The sequence below is a fragment of the Harpia harpyja genome, chromosome 23, assembly GCF_026419915.1.
Source record: "Harpia harpyja isolate bHarHar1 chromosome 23, bHarHar1 primary haplotype, whole genome shotgun sequence".
Lineage (NCBI taxonomy): Eukaryota > Metazoa > Chordata > Aves > Accipitriformes > Accipitridae > Harpia > Harpia harpyja.
The window spans coordinates 14,392,600-14,416,382 of record NC_068962.1 but is presented as its reverse complement, the minus strand read 5'-3'; the positions used below and the strand labels follow the sequence as shown (position 1 = coordinate 14,416,382).

General features: G+C 40.8%; 1 protein-coding gene across 3 annotated transcripts in view; it reads left to right on the top strand.

Annotated features, from left to right (window-relative positions):
• Nucleotides 1–10,898, top strand: part of TRHDE (thyrotropin releasing hormone degrading enzyme) — a 220,784-nt gene extending 209,886 nt beyond the window's left edge. For 2 of the 3 annotated variants that reach the window (XM_052774609.1, XM_052774608.1), the window contains 2 exons: nt 1,659–1,740; nt 4,232–10,898. In XM_052774609.1, coding sequence (XP_052630569.1) covers nt 1,659–1,740; nt 4,232–4,375 — 226 coding nt within the window. In that variant the 3' untranslated portion in view covers nt 4,376–10,898. The remainder of the gene's footprint in view (nt 1–1,658; nt 1,741–4,231) is intronic. The other variant, XR_008233144.1, reaches the window with a different exon arrangement.
• The last annotated feature ends 12,885 nt before the right edge of the window (nt 10,899–23,783 follow it).

Genomic DNA, 23,783 nt, shown 5'->3' with positions numbered 1-23,783 from the left:
CAATTTTCCAAGCAGTCAATTATGAGGCTAAGCTGAGACTGTAATAATAAAGGGCTTTGTTAGAAAGCCTAAACGTGCTTAAAGGACCATGAAATCCATACTTCCCATAGGAGGCGTTTGCCGCTGGAAGTCTATATATGTCAGTGCGACTGAAGTTTTGGAAAAAGAGATGTACTTGCTGAAATATCCATGAATAATTCAGTTATTAGTGGTCAGGGAGTAGGATTTTTGATACCTATAACTGTGTTTCCCCTCACACAAGCTCAAGGTAGCAAGCAACATGGTGTACACCTTCCCCAAAACAGAATCTTCTCAAAGGAAACCCAGTTCTCTTCCTTCTCCCTGGGGCTATCCCTCTCCCTTTCTCTTTCTTTCTCCCTTTTGAAAGGACTGTGGCTTACAGTACCTAAGCATTTAAGGGTAATTAATTTAGGATTAATAGAAGCAGAACAGAAAGCTGTGACTGTGCTAGTTCATTTCACTTTGAATTTTGAATTCCTCCTCTAAATCAGTTTCTAAATGCGGGGTATGAACTGAATTGTTCCCCCAGATAAACTTAATTGCAGTGAAGTCTATTGGTATTACTTACACATGTCTGACAGGAGAGCTGGATTCCCTATCTTAAAGCCAGTCATGTTCAGATTAGCTAGATACTGCTTTGGGTGTATGTGCAGATAAAGATAAGGATAGTTATTTGTCCAGTGCCTTTTGCTATGCTGAATGACATCTAACTTGAACAAAAGACTTGCTTTCGGTTTCCAGTGGAATTGTTCTTCATGCTAGAGACTTTGGAAAAAAACAAAAACCACAAACTGTTCCAACACGAAATGCAAAACTTCACGAGTAGTCTGATCAATCTTATAAGTTATGTAGATGCTTCATTTGGGGGATTGAGAAAAACTTGTGGAAAAACAAGTAGATCAGCAGGAATTGAAGGGCCAGTTTCAGAGCAACTACCTGCAGAAGGCCATTGCTGATTGCTGCTAATATTCTACCCTTTAAATATTCCTTGCCCAAGCTTTGAATTTTTCATTCCGGGTTGGTTCTTTGAAGATGCTACATCCTGGCCCAGGGGATTATTTCAGCAGTATTATTCTCCATCAGTATTATTTATTTTAATTATCAGGTACTGGAACAAGAAAATTTGATTCAGTTCACTTATCGAGAGGCAATTTGTAATGTAGATGAGGTGGATGAATACAAAATGCAGAGAAGGCTGCGGCACTTCAAAAAGTCTGTTTTAATGGTACAGCTAGAAGGGTTCCTCAGAATACTTCTCCATAGTCGTTGCTCTGCTCCTTCTTTGGCGCCTGTATATTGAGCTGCTTGGTGCCATTACATGGAAAGCTGTTTCGTTAAGCGTGAGGTGGTGGTGTAGTTTGGTCCTCTCCTCCTCTGGAGCTCTCATCTGCGGCTGCGGTTAAGCCCATTCTGCTTCGTAGCATCCAACTGAAAGTTAACTACAAATAGCTCAACCTAGAAGAAGGTCTCAGTCCAGGCTTTTAGCATAAAACAGTGGCATACCAGTGTCCAGTTCCAGTGCTGTTCCCTTGGATCCATGGAATCAGTCCCACGTCTTCTCCCTTGCTTACAGAAGACTACTTTCTAATTTTCAGCCGGCCTGGCACTTGCACTAACTCTTCTTTTTGCCCTTGCAGGTACGGAGAAGCATTATTTATGAATTCGAAGCTTATCAGTGGGGTCACAGAATTCCTCAATACTGAAGAAGAACTAAGAGAGGTAATTTTTAAATCACTTTGAGCACGTGAGGCTGTATTTGTTGTAAGCAGGGAGCAGGGCAGGAGCAATAAGGTGTCGGTTCTCCGGGAACTCTGGTTGCTCCGCTGGAGTCGCAGGCCCGTGCTGCAGCTGGGCAGCACGAGGATGAGGAGCAGATTGTAAAGGCACCCGAGTGCGTAGAGATGGTGTCAGGAGGTGGGTAGTGCAGGCACTTCTCTGTGCTTGGCTGGATATGTAGGTTTGGTTTTTTTCTCTTGACTATTGGTTGAGAAACTAAAGATGAGATCTTTCTATCCACATTAGTTTATGCTGCAGAGGGCAGCCCTAGAAAACCCCAGCGTTGGAAGTAGAAGCTGCTAGTGCTTTCTCTGTTTTTCTTTTCCCTACAGTATTTCCATGTGAGAAAAGCTGTTAACCCGATATTCTGGCCAAATGACACCATGATAATTTGTTCTAAATGCTAAGTGCTTCTTATTTAGATTGCAAAGATTTCTCATTTTAACTTAACATCTGCCCTGACTGAGGTAGTTGTGCGGTTGCATTATGCTCTGCTTAGCGGCTGCTCAACATTACCCCAAATGGATCAAATGATTCTTATGCACCATAATCACCATTAATTGAACTCTGATTGCACTATGATATTTTGTGTCCAACCATTTGTCTGCACTCAAGTCTAGTGGCCTCAGGAACTTAGGGAAGAGCCGCAGCTGGTTTCCTCAAAGCTACCCAGGTGGGAAGGACAGTGCTGGCCAGATCTGAGGATCTGCCCTGCACAAGTGTCGTGGTTTAACCCCGGCCAGCAACTAAGCACCACGCAGCCGCTCGCTCACTCCTCCCTCTGTCCCCGGTGGGATGGGGAGGAGAATCGGAAAAAAAGGAAAACTCGTGGGTTAAGATAAGAACAGTTTAATAATTGAAATAAAATATAATAGTAATTGTAATAGTAATAATAATAATAATGATGCTGCTGATGATGAAAAGGAAGATAACAAAAAGAGAGAGAAAGAAAGCGCAAGAAAAACAGTGATGCACAATGCAATTGCTCACCACTTGCTGACCAATGCCTAGCCAGTCCCTGAGCAGCAATTGGCCCCTCCCGGCCAACTCCCCCCAGTTTATATACTGGGCATGACGTCACATGGTATGGACTATCCCTTTGGCCAGTTCGGGTCAGCTCTCCTGGCCGTGCTCTCTCCCAGCTTCTTGTGCCCCTGCTCGCTGGCAGAGCATGGGAAACTGAAAAATCCTGAACTTAGGATAAGTGCTACTTAGCAACAACTACAACATCAATGTGTTATCAACATTATTCTCACACTAAATCCAAAACACACTGTACCAGCTACTAGGAAGAAAATTAACTCTATCCCAGCTGAAACCAGGACAAGGAAGCCTTCTGTACTCTGAGTTTCCACCTCCATGATAGTACTGGCAGGCTGCCTGTTTATACTTCCCCTAAAAGAAACTGGCCTTGTAGACATTTTGATATAAAAAGTACAGAGATCAGGTAAAGTCTGATTTTGATGGTTTCCAGGTCCCTCCCATGCTTTTTAACTGTGATGGGAATGAGACAGTTGCAGGATTGGCCTTTTTGGTTTTGAGCCCATGGCAAAGAGATGTTGTTGGAAGTTAGATTTAAATAAACAAGGTGAATTTGGTGTCACCAGGAAAGAAAAATTAACTAGTTATGAATAAGTGTTGCTAAACCACCTAATTTTATACAAGTCAACATAACCAGCAACCTACTGTGCACATCAGCCTTGCAATTCTTACTTAAAAAGAACAGTAATTCAAAGCACACCAGTGCCATCAGCTGTAATAATCCAGGTGATAGGGCTATAATTTGAGTATACACAAGAACAGAGCAGGGGCCTTTTCAGTCTGCTGAAAAAAGATCGAAGTTTTCTCATAAGGGAAGGAATCTGTTTCAGGCATTCAAAGATCATCAAATGAGTGCCCACTTGCTATTTTGCCATTCTCTTCAAGCTGTAACCATCCTTTCTTTTTCCAAACAGCTGACCTGTATTATATCATCAAAAGGGTTCTGTGAATCAAAATGAAATACATTTCTTCTGAAGCTTGATAAAACCAAAGGGCATCAGGGCTGCCTTCTGCTGGTATTTGCATATAAACCTGAATTAGAAGCACTTCCAGTGCTCCCAGTTTGGTTTCTTAGGTAGAAATAAAAGTTTAGAGCAGCCCAGCTGTCTATGCAGTGCAGCAGCTGGGCTGCAGGAGAGAAGGAGGGAATGATATTAATGTGATCCGGCACTGACATGCCAATATCTTCCAGTGGAACTGAAGCAATTGCATCACATATAATTGACAGTCTGCTGTCTTATTACATTTCCTATTAAATCTTTCTACACGATACTGCATTTACTTCAAGAGTGATCATGGAGGTTTGTCCTAAATGCCGGACCTGTTTGTGTGCACTAGAAATATTTACTTCCTTTAGTTCCTGCAAATTTAACTTGTTAAATTGTATTTTCAGCTAAAGAACTTTATAAGGAGTTACGAAGAGGGAGCTGCTGCCTCTTTCTCTCGTGCCGTGGAAACAGTAGAAGCCAATGTGCGGTGGCAAAGGCTTTATAAGGAAGAACTATTCCAGTGGCTAAGAAAATCCTTGACACACTAATCTGTCTTTCTGTTCGACCATTTAACATGAAGCTCTGCAAGACAAAGAGGAGACATTTTAGAAGTGTTCAACATTAAAATTATGAATACAAGATCAGATTGCAAGGATAAGGTTTTTTTCCTTTTTTTTTTTTTAAATTATGGGATTTTTTTTTTACACTGGGCTCTTGTGAAATTGTCAAGAAGCTTTTCAGAAGAGAAGATCACGAATGCTTGTGAAATCCAGTCCTCAGTGTACACAACCAAACATGATATTAAGTGGTGCATGTAAATGTTGAAGAAAAACAAACAAAAAACCCTTCGAAGACTATTTTGTGCATGCTTGTACCGTCCCTGCCTGTATTCTAGCATGCTTATGTATAACAGCCACATTTTGTATGTGAGTTCCAGTTACATCAAAGATGGGCATTATACAAAGCACAAAGACTATCTACGACAATCAGTGTTGCAATGAACAAAAGGAACGCAAGGAAAAGGAAATGCAGAAGGCTTCCAGCTTGGGGCAGTATGAGATGTAAAGTCAGCTTTCCCACTAGCTGCCAATTAGCGTACCACTCGGATTGTCTCTTATATGATTACAAAGATGCCAGCTCATTTTTTGAGTTGCCAGTTGTTGTATCTGCATTCTCCGTATTTAAATAAGCAGAATATAAAGAGAGAGGAGAAAGAGAAAGAGGCGAGGAGGAGGGGAGGGAGAGAAAACGAGAAGGACATCATCCATGTGTTATAATCATACACATTTATTCACTGCTGATCAGTGGAACAGTGTAGTTTTAGCTGTGAATGTATACAGTGTTGGAGGGGAACTTTGCATTGGTGTCACAGAATCCATGAACCGCCTCTTCCCAGCTATTTGACAAGGCAGTGATACTCACGATGGGTCACCCAACCGGTGCAGTAGTAAGTTATGCAGCTGATAGTGCACAAGTATTATAAATAAACATAAGATTCAAATGGAAATTAGCAAAAAGGGAGAATATCTTGCATGCAAAGGCATAAAATTACCCAAGAGGGCTGTCTTGCATGTAGTAGACTAGCCTCTGTAGCGATTTATTATGATAGACAGGTCTCTGTAGCGATTTATTATGATAGACAGGTCAGATTCTCTATGTGGGCAATACTTTTGCAAATATGGGATGTACCGTTTATGCCAAGTTAGAAAAGTGAAATATGGAGAAAGAGAGGGGCGGGGAGTGTGTTTATTTGTACTGGCTAATACCGAGAACACGGTTTTCTTTCTGTTTCCTTGTATTTAACATAGACCATTGTAGATGAGTGACACTTTTCTTAATCATATGCTTGTTTCTTTTTTCTCAATCCTTAATCTGAAAGATCGGTGACACAGTGGAACTGCTACTTGTACAATGACTGTCTGCACCATTGGTGCTAAGTGTTGAGGATAAAACTGATGGGGGCCAAATACTCTCCCACGTCTACACTGGGGAGAAAAAACCCCACAAAACTACAGGGAGTTTTCAAGAGGCAGATTGCAGCATCTTCAGAGGGGGAATGTAGATGTACAACAGTGTTTCTTTATCCCATCCCAGGCTATCACAACCATCTGACCACCTCATGGCCCTGTACATTGGGAACATGTGGCCAGCAAAAGTAGAGAGCAGCCATTTGATCTGGTTGTTTCCTTCACGAGGCGTGGAAGTTACCAACACGCTTTACGGTTGCAGTTGCTTATCCCCAGTAAGTCGTGAATTGAAACGTTAGCGCAAAAAGAACCAAACCCAAGCATCTTCAGATATTGTCAGAGTTGTGTGGAAACAGTATTGTTTTCTGGGCTCTCATTCCCATGGTACTCCGCGCCTCAAGAACTGGTAGGCACATCCCATAATGAAGCTGTCGTACCCATCTTGAGCCTGTCATTTTATGTTTTTTACTGTGCAGAGGGTGCTGTTTGTGGATTGGGTGCATGAAAAGCTGGTGTGGGCATTTGCTCCACTGTTTGGTGCTGCCTAGCACCGCATGTTAGCTTGACCATATATAACCAAAAGAAGAGGGAATGCTGTGCTCTTGTACTGTTAACTCTTTGCCTTATAGTAAGCCCTAAACCTTTGTGCTGTGTTGCAATGCTAGTGAACCTCATGCCCAGAGACATTATCATGCCAAGTTGAGTGAAATCCTCCTCCTCCTCCTCCTCCTCCTATGTATTTTACCTACCTCACAGGGGTGTTGTGAGGCTTGACTAATGTTAGCAAAGCACTTGAATATCCTCTGATGAAAGGCATTTAAAAGTGCAAAGTATTATTTTATGTGGTTGACCAAACTCAACCTCAATGCCGGTATGTAGCATCACATTATTAATTTCTACTGAACAAAATCACATGCAGATTTGTTATAATAAAAAAGCAGGCCAAATGTTCTTTAATATAACTCTGCCCTGTAATGAAGCCCAAAATTATGATATCCAAAGAGTGTGCAGAAAGCCAAGCCCTCAAACGTGAATTGCTTTGAGGATTTCAGAGATAAGAAGTTTGCGTAATGGTCTGTCCCTTTGCAATTCTGTTCAAGATTGTCCTTGATGACTTTTCTGTTTCAGCACCACAGATTAAACTACATACCTCCAGGATGCACATCGAAGTTTCTGGTCTTTCCGCTGATGAAGGGCAGGCTAACAGTTTGTTCCAAAGTCAAAAGTTTATTTCAACCTCTGTGTTCTGCACAGTGCACGCAAATTTCCGGTGTTGCTCATTTGAACTGAAGTTCTTGCACTTTAGCTGGTGTTGGATGTAAATGAATATTTTAGTGGCCTTGAGCAACTGGTCTACCACAGATATCAAGCCCTAAATGTATCTATTATACATACCTATTGATGTATTGCTTATAATTGTTGTATTCTAGTAATGTTGGTATTACTTCTTTAGCTAAGGTTGAGCTGGCCTTTCCATTATAATTCCCTATTCTTTTATTTTTTATATTTTGTATTTTGCTGTTTCACACTGAATCAGGATTAAATTTAAATGGATTAAATCCAGCAAAACTATAGCTGTTTTCTGCAGCATTCAACCCCCTTGCATTTAATTATATGTCCTTAGAAACTTTTTTTAATAAGAAGTTCCACACAGTTGTGTGTTAAAGAATAGTTGATACCTCATGGAAAACTCTAATACAGTTTGCTTAGAAAAATCTATTTATCTTATTGATTTTCCTTCTCCTTTACCAGTCCTTTTCTTCCTTTGTCCTTATCTAACGATGCGACACATTTTTATGATTTGGATTGTGATTAGGAAGCCAAATACCCCAAAATTTTCAGCGTTTTCAAATCCAGGATTTAATTTTGTCCGTCCTAGTGAGAGAAGGTGCTGCAAAACATGGATCCAGTGTGGACGTGGACCTCACCCAAGCCCTGGGCATAATTTTACAGAGATTTGATGAGACCTGTATCTCTAATCCACCTTTGTATGACTCAGGATCCTTTGCAGTTATTAATTGTTATGGCTTACTAAATCATATAGGAAGACATATGAATAGATACGATTTTATGCCAGTGTAACAATATACCTATTGTAAAAATACCTACTGTATTTTTATAACATTGTCCACTACAAAAATCTCAGCCTATTGCTTTGTAGCTGCTAGAATTATTCATTTATCCACTGCTAGTAGCTGTTAAAATGATAGTAGCTACTAATTGCGACCAGGGCAGAACAATGTGAAAACATTCTTCTGAAATGAAATGTCACTTCTGCTATTACTGGGAGTACTTGGACATTGATTTTGATGAAAAAAAACTTCCTGTGTCCTTAAGAACATCCAAGTCTGTGACCTTTGATGATATTTTCAGTGAATATAGCAAGAATTCTGATACTGTGTTGGAAACTGAAGATGAATTTTGTGTAGCTTTTGGGCTGTTGTGGATATTTCACTGAGCTTTTAGAGTGTCAAAGGAAACATCTCCACTGATGCAGAAGGCTGCTTTCACAGCAAAGATCCTGAACCATACAATTAAATCCTTAGTAGTAAAGAACAAAAGAAGAAAATATTTTATATATATATGTTCATGTGAAAAATTCTCTGTAGAGATAACTTTCCCATAAAATATCAGTAGGTCTGATTATTTGGATAGAATAAAGTGAAGCCAATATTTGCAGATGAGGGTGCCTTTGTTTAGATACCTGCATAATAAGGTTTTGGTTTGCCACGTGATTGTAGCCAATACTGAAGTCAATGAAAATAGATTTTGAGCCAAATGTGCCACCTTCTCTTTGAGGAAATGGGATGTGGCTTTGAAAACTGCTTATGTGTATAATCAAGTTACCACCACTTCTGTTATGAGTACTCACCGTGACAGGCTGCCTGTCCTAAGCAGGGTTTATAGCCACGGTGTCAGTACGAGCGTGAAGGAGTAGAAGGACCGTCCTGCTTCCGAGCAGCCTGGCTGTGGGCTGTTTGCCCACCGTTGGATGGAGCAGTCCAAAAACTGCTGGCTGCATCGTCCGCCGCTGCTGCCAGCCCACGCGGGTCAGGAAGGCAGCTGGGAATCACTGAAGTGCAGAGAGGCTCCATCCAAGTTTCTCTCAGCTAGACGGGAGGGACAGAAGGTCCCTTTGCCTGTTGTGGGTTGTGGGAGATCTTCAGAGATTAGTGTCGTTGCCTTGTGCTAGCAGGAAACAAAGTGAGCTGGCATTGCACAGAAAAACCTAAATCCCTGAGCTCTGGTCACCCCAGCTGTTGACTGAAATCTTTGTAAAGGTCTAGAATATTAAGAACCAAGTTCTTCAGAAGCCATTTGAAATGGTCAAAAAAAATTTTGATTTGTCAGTGCATAAAAACGCAGACAGTCTTTTACTTTATGGTATTTTTGTTAATGTTGAAAATGTGCCGTGAGTTTCTCAGGCTTTTTTCTAATGAAGGGCTTGGAAGGATTAAGGGTAGTAATAGTAGTCACTGTACTAATAACATCAAAAAATTTTGGATGCCTGTGCAAACCTGTATGGCACTAGTGTTGGTACGGTTCCCTTTTTGCATACAAAACTGTAAAAACTTGGCCACTTTGTTTCTCATGTGACTGTGGAAGCTTCTGCCTGTCTTAAAACCAATACTGAAAAAAACCACTTTGCAAAACCACTTTGACTTGAGCAAGTAGTCCATGGTGACATGAGTAATTTAGTCTTCAGTGAGAAGGAAGGGGAGAAGGGGACCGCTATGTGTAAGGATCTTTCACCAAAGAAAGGCCACGTGCCCTAGTTGGAGCAGAAGCTTGAAATCAAGTATATTTTGAAGAAGCTTGTGGAACTTAGCTCCATCTTTTGTCTTTAGGCTGACAGTGGAGGATAGAATACCCCCACATGCTAATGCAGTTGAGGTTGGATTTTATAAAACAGATGTGGAGCTGGTTTCATTGAGATGTGTTTATGGAGAATCACCCACAAGAGCAAGCGCTGTGGGTCAGACCCAGTGTCCTTTCTGAGAAAAACTCCATTTATATTTGGCTGATTTGTAACTAGCGAAGTCAGTGTGGCTTTGCCAAGCAGCATTTCTGAACGCTTTGCTTATTTTACGTGCGCTCTTTCCTAAAGCTATCAAAGTGATGTTGGTAGAGAACGTAGAGACGAGCAGCGCTGCGAGAGCGGAGGGGACTGCGCTGCAGCAGGCGGTCACGAGCCAGAAGGCTTTGGCCGGAGTGCCCCACCGTTTCCAGGAGAGCATCGCTTGGATTTGCCCGAGAAGGACAGTCTTGGTACAATGGGCGAGGCCAAGAGCCGAGATGCAGCCGTAGTTCTCTGCGATACGTTTCAGTCCGCTTAATACGTTCATTTCTGTAATTTCACAATAACCTGTAGCCAAACTGACGACACGTGTGCGTGGCCTCGGATCCTCCGCTGGTGCACGGTGCGGTAGATCCGTTGAAGTGACTGGTGTGAATTGCAGCTGAGGATCTGACCCGTTGCTTTCAAAAGAGCCCCCTGAGGTGACGGCCGGGCTGGTGTACAGGATGTTTCACCTATTTCTGTGTTTCGGTAGCGCATATTGGATGACAAATGTTTTTTGTTTTCCTTTCACTTTTCGTTAGATGAATACTTTGCGATCGGTTCCAATGTGATAAAGCTTTGTAATATGTTCAGAGAACTGCGGAATACTGTACTGTGAAGAGTGTGGCTACTACCCTCTCTTTTTCCTGCAAACAGTAGATTTCAGCAGAGATGGACTTCCCTGGACTTAGACACTCTGTGAAAAAAAATATTCTGACAGTTTCTAATGGAAACATCATTGTAATTACTGTATAACTACCCTGTACAAAGACAGCTTTATTATATGTGTAAATGTAATTTTGCTATGTTGTTTTTATGTTTGAGGGACAATAGGCTTTGGTGCGGGTGAGACGTATAGCCTTATAAAAACAGAGATTGTAGCTCCCTGTCTGATGTTTTACTGAAAGGTGTTCAGCTGCTCTATTTTTGCAGAAGATAAACATAAACCAGTTCCCTGAAAACTGATGATCTATTCCGCTACACACACGTCAATGACATAAATGGATCATACTATTGAAAATAAAGGCTTGATAATAAATTGCATTATTTTCCCAAGAGACTCCACATGTAAGATCTTTTGACACCTTAAGAAGAAGTCCTGCAGCTATTAATGCTGGTTGTAATGGATGAGTCCGTCTATTAAGTCTGTCTCAGCCTTAGATTAATTCTGAATACTGTAATTATAAGAACATATTTTTCCATCACTTCTCAAATCTGTACTCTTTGGAATTCAGTTCTTTGTCAAATAAGAGGTGGAGCTGGCTCACTTTAGGTACAGTTCACCAATGGTTTCACAAATAAGCGTTTGCAAGATCAGGATGCCATTTTCATTTAAAGGAAATACAGGTCATTGCATAATGTCACAGCTCGCTATGTACCATATACACATGCATGTATAGCTTCTAATTCTGGACCGTTTTCCTTGACAAAGCTTTCATTGGTTATTTGTATTTACAGATCTTACTCAAAAGTTCCAGCTCAGCAAAGCAGTTGGGCATGGGCTGGATGTGAGGCTGTATGGAGCGCGACTTGGCCACATAGATAGGCATGGAGGCAGTCCCACTGATTACTGTGGGATTAATTGAGTGCTTCAGATTATGCACCAAATCATGCCTCTGGCTGAAACAGTCTTTCTGGAAAGTGATTTAGGTTGAAACCTGTTTCTGCACAGGTTTCAGGTGCAGGATATGGTGATGTGTTTTTGCTGAATTTAAAATCACAACTTACTTTATATAGAGCCAACCTGCTCTTATCTCTTTTCTTTTTTATAGAAAAGCCTATATTTTGCATATAGAGGGGAGATACTGATTCTCAGTATATCTAAAAATGCCAAATTGAACAAGGTTATTTATTGTTTGAAGCATCCTGGGATTTGAGAGTAAAATCAGAATTATTCTTAGAATGTTAATGGGTCAGTATAGATCTAATCAGCAATTAAAGCCATTAGCCAAATAAAATATATGAATTTCTGTTACAGTTTACCAGAAAAGTGTTTTTCTATGATATGCCTTTAAAAATGACTCCATAAATATGGGACCACTATGTTTTCAACATAAAATTTTTACTCCATTCTAACTAAGGACTGACTAAATGGATTTTTTTTTCAAATGAGAAACTTTATCTTCTGTATTTTAAGCAGAACAAATTTGAATTTTGTCTCTGATAATAAAATTTTGTATAGTAATGTGTAATTCATCACTGTCTTAATTTTCTGACGTGGAGACATGGCTAAGATAAATAATACCCAGCCTTTCGACTATGTTCCCATTTCAGTTGAGATAACAGTTTAATAATGCTGAATAGATACACAGAGCTTTTACAATGAAAAACATGCAGGAAAAAGTATTTTTTGACGTGAGGAATTTTTCAAAACAGATTAAAATGCTGGGACTAGTAGAAAGCAGAGATCCACAGAAAATACAAAATTTGGGCTTGGAAATACTCTTAAGCACTTCAAGACTAACAGGACTGAGACTGGAATAGAGAGCAAATTCTGTCTTCTGTGCTTTTCTAATTATGTCAATTTTGAATAAGCAAAAAGATATTTTCATTGGTAAAAGTGATTTCAACTGGAATGCAGTTCAAATGGCTTTTTAATAGAGTCCTTGAATTCAGGCTATTATTTTGCTTTTTTGAAGAACAGTTTTCAGTAACAATGAGATGTGAAATCCGGGCAATTATTTACCCATTGGATACAATCACGTTCCCACTGAAGTCAGCTGGAGCTTTGACATTGACATCACTGGGAGTAGAAGCCAACCCTGTATTTTTCAAAATGTACCTTTCAATGCTACAATGTCTTTTTTTCTTTAACAGTAAAGATGTTTTCTTCTGTACTGCGCATCTTAGTCCGCTGAAAAGCCGAAGGGAATTTTTAAGGTCCTGAGTTTGCAAAGCACGAGAGGCAGCATTGATGCTTTGAGCACAGGTAAGCAGAGCTGGGGCCTAAATGAGTATTTTTATAGTATCCGACCGTTAAACACTTCACTGTATTCTACTGGGGCTAGAGTTTTGCCCATCCTATACGTGTATGTCAGCAGAGTATGGAGACATACCCCTCATACCTCTTTTTCCTGAGTTCGGGTCTGGGGCAGGAGGTGGCTTGGGGGCCAGTAGAGAGCTTTTACATTACGAGGGGATACAGGGAGGTGGGATGAACTACTCAAGGCTAGGAGGTACTGCCCCCAAAAGGGGCCTCGTCCCTCCCTTTTCTGCTACACAGACCTCTCCAGCGGTGTAGAAACAGCTGAGACGAAGTGTACGGCCGCCCTGGAAGCATCCCTGGGAGAGGCGGCAGGACGTCCGGAGGGAGAATGGCACTTGCCTCCGCAATCCCACTGGCAGCACGTCTCCTAATCAAACATCAAAAAGAGCACGCTGGTTTCTTCCCCGGCGTGGCCGCTGCAATCAGCAGCACTTCAGTCGGTGGCTGAGCTGCTTTCAAGTTGAGCGTTTTCATACAAGACCAAATGAAGGGCTGTTTATTTGCTCTCAGCTCAGCGTCTTCAGTAAGAGCAGGACTTTAAAGGCACCCATTTGCTTTGAAAGCTCCGCAGCGGAGCTGGAGGGAGTAGGAGGGAGAGAAGTTAGAGCCTTTGGTTTGTAAACTGACTTAGGAGTGTTTGCTATCTTAGTAACAGAAAATCAGCTTTTGCTGACTAATTCCCTGCTTCCTCCTATTCCTAGCAAAAATTACCTAGCTTCCTTTAAGCTGCACCTTCAGCTTAGAAGCCACCACGCAGAGTCCCGCTGCTATCAGAGGCACTCTGACTCCTGCATACTGCAAGGACCAAGGCCTCAGCAGTGGAGCGAGAGGATTCAGTGAGTTCTTGATAATCCTGGCTTTTCTGAGGATCAAGCGCATAAACCGCATGAGAGAGAAACAGTATTGAGAAGGACTTATTTTGATGGCTGAGGCTGTATTATGGATGGGATGGGAAAATGAGCGCAAAGATAGTTGTCAGAAAAGTGTAATGAAGATAAGGCTGAAATGATGTGAAATAATGAGGATGTGCTTGGGAAATTAAAGTCTCATTATGTTGAAACTTTGTCTTTGAGTTAGCAGCCACATCTACTGTGTCCAAAATCTAATTAAACTAAAATTGCTGAATGGCTAAAAGGAGACACCCTACTAGTGGGTGTTGTTTGCATCTTGGGGCTGATGTCAAACTACAGAAACTCCTCTGTACTGTATCGAGCCCATACTGTCCTCGTAGGTCTGTGCCAGTTTGTCCTAAGTCGACCCAGTAGAATTTGGACTCGTGGTGCAAGGCTGAGGGAGAGCTGCATCAGCAGGGCTGGTGAGGCTTGATCCTCAGGTACGCTTCCCATGCGTCACCTCCTCCTCTCTCTGTCGCGGTCCTGCCCCTCTTTTTCTCAGGCCACAGCAACTGTAGGAACAGCGGGTAGAGCCTGCGGGTGTTTTGTATGGTTCTGCCTTCGTATCGCCTTGCCTCTCGGCAGTAATTAGAGGGCTGCAATGAAGAAACCAGGGCTTGAGACCTCGTAGAGCACTTTCACTTTGCAGTGTATTGAACACGATGTTAATTACTCATTGTACTGCTACAGTGTTACTTTTGGCAAACATCTTTTTCCTTCTTGAACTTACTCAGGAATCACTTTTGTCTCTTATACTTACCATCATTTTTGACCTGCTCATTGCAGAAAGTTAAGAAGAAGAAAGAGGAGGAAGAGGGGGAGGATAATAAGATGCTATTACATGACATGTCTATTACAGTAATTCATTTCATGTGGCACAGAACTGTTGCCAGTGATAAATGCATGTTCCTGGTACAATTATGAGATGTACCTTGAACTTTTCAACAATAAAACTGTCGAACGGTTGCAATAAGCATAAGCACAAATGTGAATCCGTCCCTTAAAAAGATGAAAGAGCTCACAAATATCATTTTAATAAATGGTATTATTTTCAGAGATGCACTTTCAGATTCATTAACTATTCATAGTGCGTATTTTTTCCACTCTACTACAGTCACGGATATAACCCATTTTTCCCCATCCCACTCGGGGGCTTAGCTGATTGACACATTTTGAATACATTTCTGTGGAGGTTAGCGTAACGATGTCGTAATAGAAGTCTTAGCACAAAATCATTATGTATTTCCATATGTACAAGTGGAAATCAGAGCAGTTCTGTCCCTTTCAAAATGCCTATAAGGTTTAGGGTGGTTGATATCAAAAGCAGGTTAACCCAAGCAGGCAAGTAACCCCAAGGCAAGTAAGTTACTCCAAAGGAGAACACGTCAGCTTGGAAAGCAGAGGCACTTTGGGGAGGGGGAAGGGGGTCTTTCTTGGTTGTTTTCTGAAGATTTGTGCAGCTATAAAGGACAAGCAGAGGAAAACTCCAACCAAAGAGGCTGGAGCAAATGAAAAAAAAATTAAAAACAAGACAGAATCGGGACTGTGGCTCTGAGAAAAGCTTACAGAGAAGGCACTTTGGCTACATGCTGAATTAAAAGACTGAAAAAAATATGTACAGAGGGTTATTTCACATCGACACGTCCAATTTAATGCCAAGCAGTTACAATAATCTCCAGTGGAACCAGTGTGATAGGAGAGAGCTCGAGTTTTTATGTTGCAAAGAGTTCACTGGCCAATATCATAAGATTAACGAAACACATGCATTTTAAAACATTCCTCCTGTAGTTACCAACAACTGTAAGACAAGTTATTTCTGCTTAAGATAAACACTGGGTGATGGTTACCACTAAACGTGGTGGGTTTGAGAGGCAGTAAAAGGTGAAAACTTCCTTAGTGCCTTTTTGTGACTGGTCTATGCTGGTGAATAGGTGAGCCTTGGCTGGGATTTTACCCGGTGTGCTATGCATCTGCAGATTTTTCCCTTTAGTTTTAAAACAGTGTAAGCCATAAGCTGTACCATGTATACAGAGTGCTTGTACCATATTAAAATATATGAACTGCTTAGGGGAGCTCTTGCTTGAGCTAAGATTAGTTTACAGAATTCAGTAGCAGATAAATGGTTGACTCAGGAATTTTTTTGTTCTCTTTAAATCTCCTTATCACTGAGGGTATTTTTCAGTAATAGTTCAGCCTGGGAAAAATAGTCAGATGAATAAAAAACTAAGGACAAAATATCAGCATCATGGTTCATAAAAACTGTCTCTGCATCTGTCTTTACATAACTCATTCTTCTGTGACCTTGCCCAATACCAAAATTTCAAAGGCATGTATAGGGTTTGCATTTTACTTTTTTTGTGTGCACAGTATGACATTAAATTAAAATGGGCAAATATGTAATTGATATAGCTGCATGGAATTTCTGTGGAGGCTAAGTACTCAAGATTACACATATAATAAACAGGAAAATGAAGGTCATAGGTTTAAAATTAGGTGTGCAATTGCAATTACAATTTTAAAAATGTTTCACTTGTGTTCAGCAATTCTACTTTGTAATAGGGTATAAAATGGTGCTACACATTTTAAGTGTGTAAAAGTGATTTGTTTAGGCTATAAAAGGACAAAAAAGTCTACTACTTCCTTCCTACATAAGTTAAACTTGCAGCTTCTGCTAACCAGATACAGACCTGACAGGGCATAAAAGTACAAAATGCTAATTGTGCTACGTTTCAAAAACTGAAGTAAATAATGAGATTTGCTAAAACCAATGCATTAAGGGAAATATGTAATAAGAATTGACTCTACAAACTTCAGCAAGTTAAATGCAGGCATGATAGACAAGTGGATAAACTCGAATAAACAGAACTGACTCACTTTCAACTGGGCAAGATCAAGTTTGTCTTCCTAGTAAGTAAGTATACTCACTTTCTCTACATTGTGCTAGCAACTTCTAATTTGTATCAGACTTGGTGACAGCAGAATTGTATACCCTGGTCTGAAGGCACAGCAGGACTGGGACTTCCATGTGTCCCGGCAGTAATGATTCAATTAATGTACTATCCAGTCCTATTTTAGCAGAGCTAGAGAGATTTGAACAGCTGAGACGAAGCAGTGCAACACTACTTCCAGAGAGCCTGGTTCCTACAATGTGTGTCAGACTTGCTAAGTTTAGGTGTCTACTAGGTAGATGTCTGCATCTGAGCTAGTTATCGAGGATCCCTTAGTCAACATGGAGAGAAAAACAATAAATCACATCATAAAACATGCAGCTAATGAAGTAAGGTGGATAGAAAAAAGGGGAATATCATGAATTTCAGTAGTAGGATAATGTATGTAGGAAATTTTAAGGCATAGCCTGAAGTGAATGATGAACTTCTTGGAAAAAAATGACTCTATTTACTGTAAATGAAATTAGTAATTGAAGGGAGTTGGTCAGAACCTGAATGTAAAAAAAGTAACCATCAAACCAAGAGAGTCTCAGTAGGGCTTTTTTGTTTTTTCATAGACCTCTGTCACTTGTTTTAGATGGGAAACAATATATCCTAGTCAAAATATGTTTGAGGATAGACACTGTTCTGACAGATGACAATCCTCTGATAGCAGGTAATGGCTGCAAAGTTGATAAATTTATTCTTTCTTGTATCCTGTTTTAAACCCAGATTATTTTTTTTTCCACACCATATGTGGGATATTAGCTTTTGTTCACTTAATTAGTATTTAGGGTTTGACTGTTTCCTGATGACATTACTCAAGAACAGACACGGAGTAGTGCTTTTGGCTAAAACTAGCATAGCTCCTGAAGTACTCCAAGGGCAGTGAGCAGATGCATTCTCTGAGCAAGGCTCTAGTTTGTTTTATCCATGAATAATATAATTTCGTCCTGACTCTTTGATGCCATGGTAGGGGAGATGTTGTCTGATATAGAAAATCCTTTATATTGTCCAGGTCTTTTCAGTTTGTAATGTCTTACATCTTAAAAACAGACATAGTATCTAAGCACTACGTAGTAGCACACGTAAGGCAGTGCAGTGATTTTCTTCACAGTGAAGGCAATTGGCAATAAGTTACGAACAAGTGGGCTGTAGCAAAAAAAAAAAAAAGTAGGTTGTAGGAATATAAAAAAATAACAAAAGTGTTCATGGCCTTGAATGAAGGCATTGGACTGCAATGGAATAACATACCACTTTAATCTGGGACCAGAAAAGAGCACCAGACAACTGAGTACTTAGTGAAGAAAGATATTGAGAGAGAAGTATAGAAGTGGAACAGTACAGTACAGCATCAATAATCTGAAGATTATGTATAAAGATGAACTATTTCCTTTGACCAAGCAAGAAGCAGCTTTAGTCTTCACAGCCCCTACACACATTTCAAACCATTATTAGAAACATAGTAGGCAAATGGCAGAAAAGAAATGGAGGACTAGATTAAAACAATTATTACCTACTGCTGGGCTTCAGAAAATTGAAGGTGGCAACACACAATGATTATGTATACTTAGGCAGCCAGCGTATTGCCCTTTAATAAGTCTGACTTTGATCATCAGGATGCTAAAGAAGAAGTGTTGGGGAAAAAAGGCATTTCTGGATTTCTGGAGGATAATGAAAGCAACAGCATTAAGTAGTGTGAATTTACCAAGTACAGATCTTGCAAGACAAACTCGATGATTGCTTTTTTGATAGAATTGCAAAATTATTGGATGAATTCAGAGCAGTAGCTATCATTTATTTGGATTTTAATAAAGCATTCGATAGCAGCTTTCAAAATTAATTCAAACTAGCCAGGGAACAAACATGTTCACATGGACTGAAGTTGGCTGAAGAACTGTTAAGAAAAGATAATGAGAAGTGGCAATCTGTAAGACTTGGGTGAGATGTCTAGTGGATGCCTGGGTTTGCTCAAGTTTTAATATCTTCATTAATGATTTCTCAGAAAGGAAGGAAAAAGCAGCCCCTTAATGAAATTTACAGTGTGAGGGACTTGTTAACAACAGTAAGGATGGGGAAAATTTACGAGACACTACCTAAAGAATTGAATAACGCACAGGAAATAAGATTCACTTCTAAATGCAGGCTAATTCTCCTGGGAAAAATCATTCAGAAACTCAGTTACTCAGTAGAATGGAGAAACCTCAATAGTACCAGTGCAAAATAGTCTAGAGGAGTTAGCAGAGCAAAGCAGGTACAAGTTTGCAATGAGTTATAGTAGCAAAATGAGCTAGTACCATTATGGGATCACACTGTAATGCATAATGTCACTGAACAAGGAGTTATAATCTTTGTCTACCAATTTTGGTTTGACTGCAGTTGGATATGGATTTTCATTCTCTGAAAGAATGTAAGAAATAGGAAAGGATTCAAGATGAGAAACAAAACAGAGTTTAGGGAAATGGTATTTGATTGCTCCAATTAGATGTCTCAACTTGTTAATAAAATGAAGTCCTTGGCAAAGAGATTATGAAAATAAAAAGTGTCTATGTATTTATATGTATACTGAATAGGTATAAGATAATTAAGAAAATCTTAAATGAAAGACCAGTGACTAAGACAGTCTATGGGTAATCTAAACAGAGTAAGGGAGAGGAAGTTTCTTTGATTATACCTGAAGACAAAAGAAGTCCTGATACCTGTAAGAAGAGTATTTGCAATGTCATCTTGAATTATTTGGATCATTTATGTGTTTAATGTATGGATCCTTCCATCAGCTATGGTAATATGTGCCTTTAGAAACAATAGGAAGGGGAAGGAAGAGGCGCCATAGCTTGACTATCCCCAATTTCCTAGAATGGACAGGGTGAATCCTTTGGTAAGAATAATGGGATGAAGTTAAGAAAAGGGCCACCAGACCCAGGTGAGCGGTCTGCAAGTACCCTCTCAGTGTTTCCATTGACTCTTCGGTCTGGAAAACTTTACAAAGACTGAATCAAAATCAACAGCGGGCCAGATTTACTGCTCTGTTGCATCTTTAAATTTCTCCAGCGGCTGTCAATGTGTGTCTTTAAAAGACGTTTGAAGAACATCAAACACCTTCACTCACTAGCTAAAAGGTGTGTAGACTGACATCTGCCACTGGAAATGGATTGTACCTACCTGCCGATAGCAGAGTCGCAAAGACCTCGCTATTCTTACTGGGAGCTGCAAGAAGTATGGGGAACGGGAGGGTTTGGGCTTTACTGTCCCCCTACCAGGGCCTGGAATCAGCCCATGACCAATCTTAGCATAGTGATTGTCAGAAGGGATGGCTTTGGGGTAAGTAATTATTGATAAGAAAATACAAAGCATATAATTTAAATTTAATTTATTCCTGTCTTTAGCTTTTTTGTGTGATTGCGGCTATACCTTGAAAAACTCTTACATGACTCTGATTTCTAATCCTCAGACTCTCCCAGAAACAAATTATAGCAGTGCTCAGAAACTCACCCCATTGGTAATTGAAAGCACTTTGGGCATCTTAAAAATGAGATTTTGATGCATAGATAAATCTAGCGACACATTACAATATTGCCCTCTGAAAGTGTGCAAGATATTCCTGCCTTGCTGCATATTACATAACATAGCCATTAAATGCAGATTATCTTTCAAAGGAGAGGCAGAGATTAATGAGTCAAACGAAAATGATGAATTAAATGAGCCCGATCAGACACACTTACAAAATTAGCTAGCAAAGAGTTCTATAGAAACAAGAAATATTCAAGATAGATTGCTCAAACACAATTTTAAGAAGAGTGGCAATGCATATAAACATACATTATCACATTACAGTATTCTTATTATATTCTATTTTTTTGTGTCAAATACATAATGCAAAGACATTGCAGACATTACCCTGCAGACAGTACCTTGGGCAAGAAAAAGGGTGAGTGTCTTCTCCTAGATCGAGTACTGAGCGCTGGCTCTTTCTCTAGTGGGGGCTGGAGACTTCAGTGGGGCTCCATGCGAATCCAGAAAAGTCTTCCCTTGCAGTCAGGCCAGATCAGAGCTATAAATCAAAGCCACTGATTTGCTCTGTGTCTTTAGGCAAATCATTTATCCTTAGCAGAATGCAAGTCATTTAGCCTTTGCATAATAATACTTTCCCCCCCAAGGGATATTGGGAGGTCTGAGTATTGAAGGGTGGGAAAAAGTTGGGAGAGCCTTTGGTGGAAGTTGTTTCGTGAATACAAAGTTGTCTTGGTTTTACATGCTATACTGGGCAGGAAGATGGTGACTTGCTGCTTACCACTCTTAATGCTTTTTTCCCACTCCTATCCGCTAACAGTTTTCCTTGTGTGTTGGCAAAGCTGTCACTGATGCAGTTGTTATCCAGCTATCACTACTGTTGACCCTGGAACAGAAGGTCAACACCTCCCCAACCTCGTTATGTTCATGCAGAGTGTTCTACAAAAGGACCACTTTCAATGCAACCGGGACACAACTCGTCTTCGGAGCATTTCATGGGATCCCCAGACTTTGGAGGCACATCTGCTGACTCAGCGCAGTACTGTGGTCCCTCCAGCCCAGCTCACAGCCTGACCCGAAGCAGCTGCCTTTCTCCTTCCCCTCCGTAATCGGCTTGTCAGCTTAACACAGTTCAGTTAAGCGGCAATCTGAACGCATCTGTAGGTTGTTCTGTTTCAAAACTGAAGAAGGGCTTTTTGTATCTGAAATCTTAGGGATTTTCTCCAAATCTATCAGTAGGTTGAATAAAAGATATATTTCTGCCTACCAGCTTTGCACAGCCTTCATGCGGACAATCCTGGCTACAATAACAAAAATTTACAAACTGTATATTCAGTGGAGACTGCCAAGATGCCTTGCTGACACTACTTTAATTACCAGATCATCTGATAAATGACGGCATAGCTTAGTGAGATTTCTTTGCTGAGGGAGATCAAGACACTGGCTCCACCAGACTGGATACAACCTCTTCACTTCATTTATGTACGTCTCTGAAATCAGTCATATCCCCAGCATATGTTTCTGGAACTCCATCCATCACCGTCATGATGTCTTTATCAGTTCATGCTAATGCTGCTGTTTCTAACTTGAACGCTAAAAGAAGATGTGAAAATAGATGGATAGATGAATAACAGCTACCCTGGAGTTTTCTTATTCTTGATGGAGTTTGGGCTGGCAGGTATGTGGTGAGTGAATTTGACAACATCCTGACTGTGTTTGTAATTATGTTCTCCATCCTTATTTTTATAATAATTCAGTATTTAGCATCACTGTTCCAAAATATTGTTGTAAAAGAGCTGTGATCTATAATGCTCTAACCAGAGCTTGAACCAAGAGTAATATATTTTCTGAAAATGGGCAATAGAAATCACTGGAGAAAATGAAATGAATTCAGATGCTTGATCACTGGCAGAGGCACTGGCCTTGGAGAACGTAACTCTAGCAAAAAAGGAACATACAAGATCTATGTGTGGCTGTGCTGACTGCGGCACTGTTTAATTAACTTGGATGGCTGACCTTCCCTGATGCCTTCTAATGTGAGGGATTTTCGTCGTACTTTACAGAGAAGATGGAGAGGACCCTGAGCAATATCTCTGGAAGAGTCAAAGCAGTCAAGGTAGGGAAAAAGCACTGCCACTGCCATTCCTGTCTGCTGGCAGAGGGCTGGAAAAGGAGGTTTTCGGCTCACAGGCGGGCTGTGTCGCGAGGGGAGCTCGTGCCCAGCATCCTCAGAGAGGCAGAGGGAACTACCAGGCTGTGACTGCAGATGAAATCGAAGAGCGACTGCTTTCGGGCTGTCCTCCCCGATTCCTCCACTGCCTCTCTTTTCCCCCGGCAGCTCCCGCTGCCGTGCCGTGCCGGTGGCCGGTGAGCCGTGGCTGGGTGTGCAGACAGCCAAGCTGACGTCTGTCATTGACACAGGACACTGCCGTGAGGTGGGCTGGCCGCCCAACCTCGGGGCTGGACAGCCCTAGAGTTTGCCAAATATCTCGGTGGAAAAGGTGGCTGAGGCATGTTTCTGCTGTGGAAATGCCGGTTAACTTTTTCTTCTGGTCCAACTGAGCTAATAGTATTTTTTTGACATTTTTCGTGTTACTCACCCAATTTTTGGCATTGCTGATTCCCCGGAGTTATTTGTTCCCTACAGCAGCCTGAGAGAGACACCAGGGTAATTTGGGGAGATCCCTACCAAATCTTTGCCCGTTTTCCCTTGAGAAAGATGGAGACAAAGAAGTCCAACGGCAGAGCCCCTCTTCCAGACTTCTAGTGCTCTGCTTCAAGCCAGAGTGTCTTGACGAAGCAGCAATAATTTCAGTGGTTAGTGATCTCATGGGAAGAGCAGCGCTGCCTGATCAGAGAAACACTTCAAAGCACTATCAAAATTATGATAATTCCTTCATTTAAGAACTCTTTCTGGCTTCCTATCAAAGTGTATGCTTATATTGCAGCCACACAAGTGTTATTATAGATAGCTTTAAGCTAACTATGTAGCTTTCATAACAGGACAAATAAGCTGATACTTTTCTGCATGCTGCCTGCGAACTGAGAAACTTCAGGCACTGCTCACAAGCAGTTCTCACGTGATGTTTACAATCTTTAGCTCACATTTCTAGTCTAATATAGTCTAACTTCATACTACGGTCATTTTCAAGTTCTTAATGGAATCTTTCTTGTTCCAGAGCCTCCAGGGAAGACTCATGGCTAGAAATTACTCTCCTTGAGGCCTCACATGCAAATGTCATCATTTCAATGAATGCCACTTCTGCTTCAGGGCCAATTCAAAGGTATGTTCTTCTTGGGGCTAATCTTCAAGAACATCCACTCACCTTTTGTGAAATGCAGAAAAGCCCTGGTCCACATTTTATTTTTGGAAGATGAACTGAACCCATCAGATATTTGTAGCCTACGCCAACTAACACCTGGTGAAGGCCATAGGATCAAGTCCAAACTGTCCAAAGGACAATAGATGCCATCGTGGCTGATGACTTATTGCTTCTTCAAATAACAGTGATACTGTGACTGCAGTCATTAAAATGTTCCCAGTGATTGGCCAATTCCCAGAACCAATTCACTAAAGGAATGTTATCTGCCTGCAAGAATAATATTTTAGAAT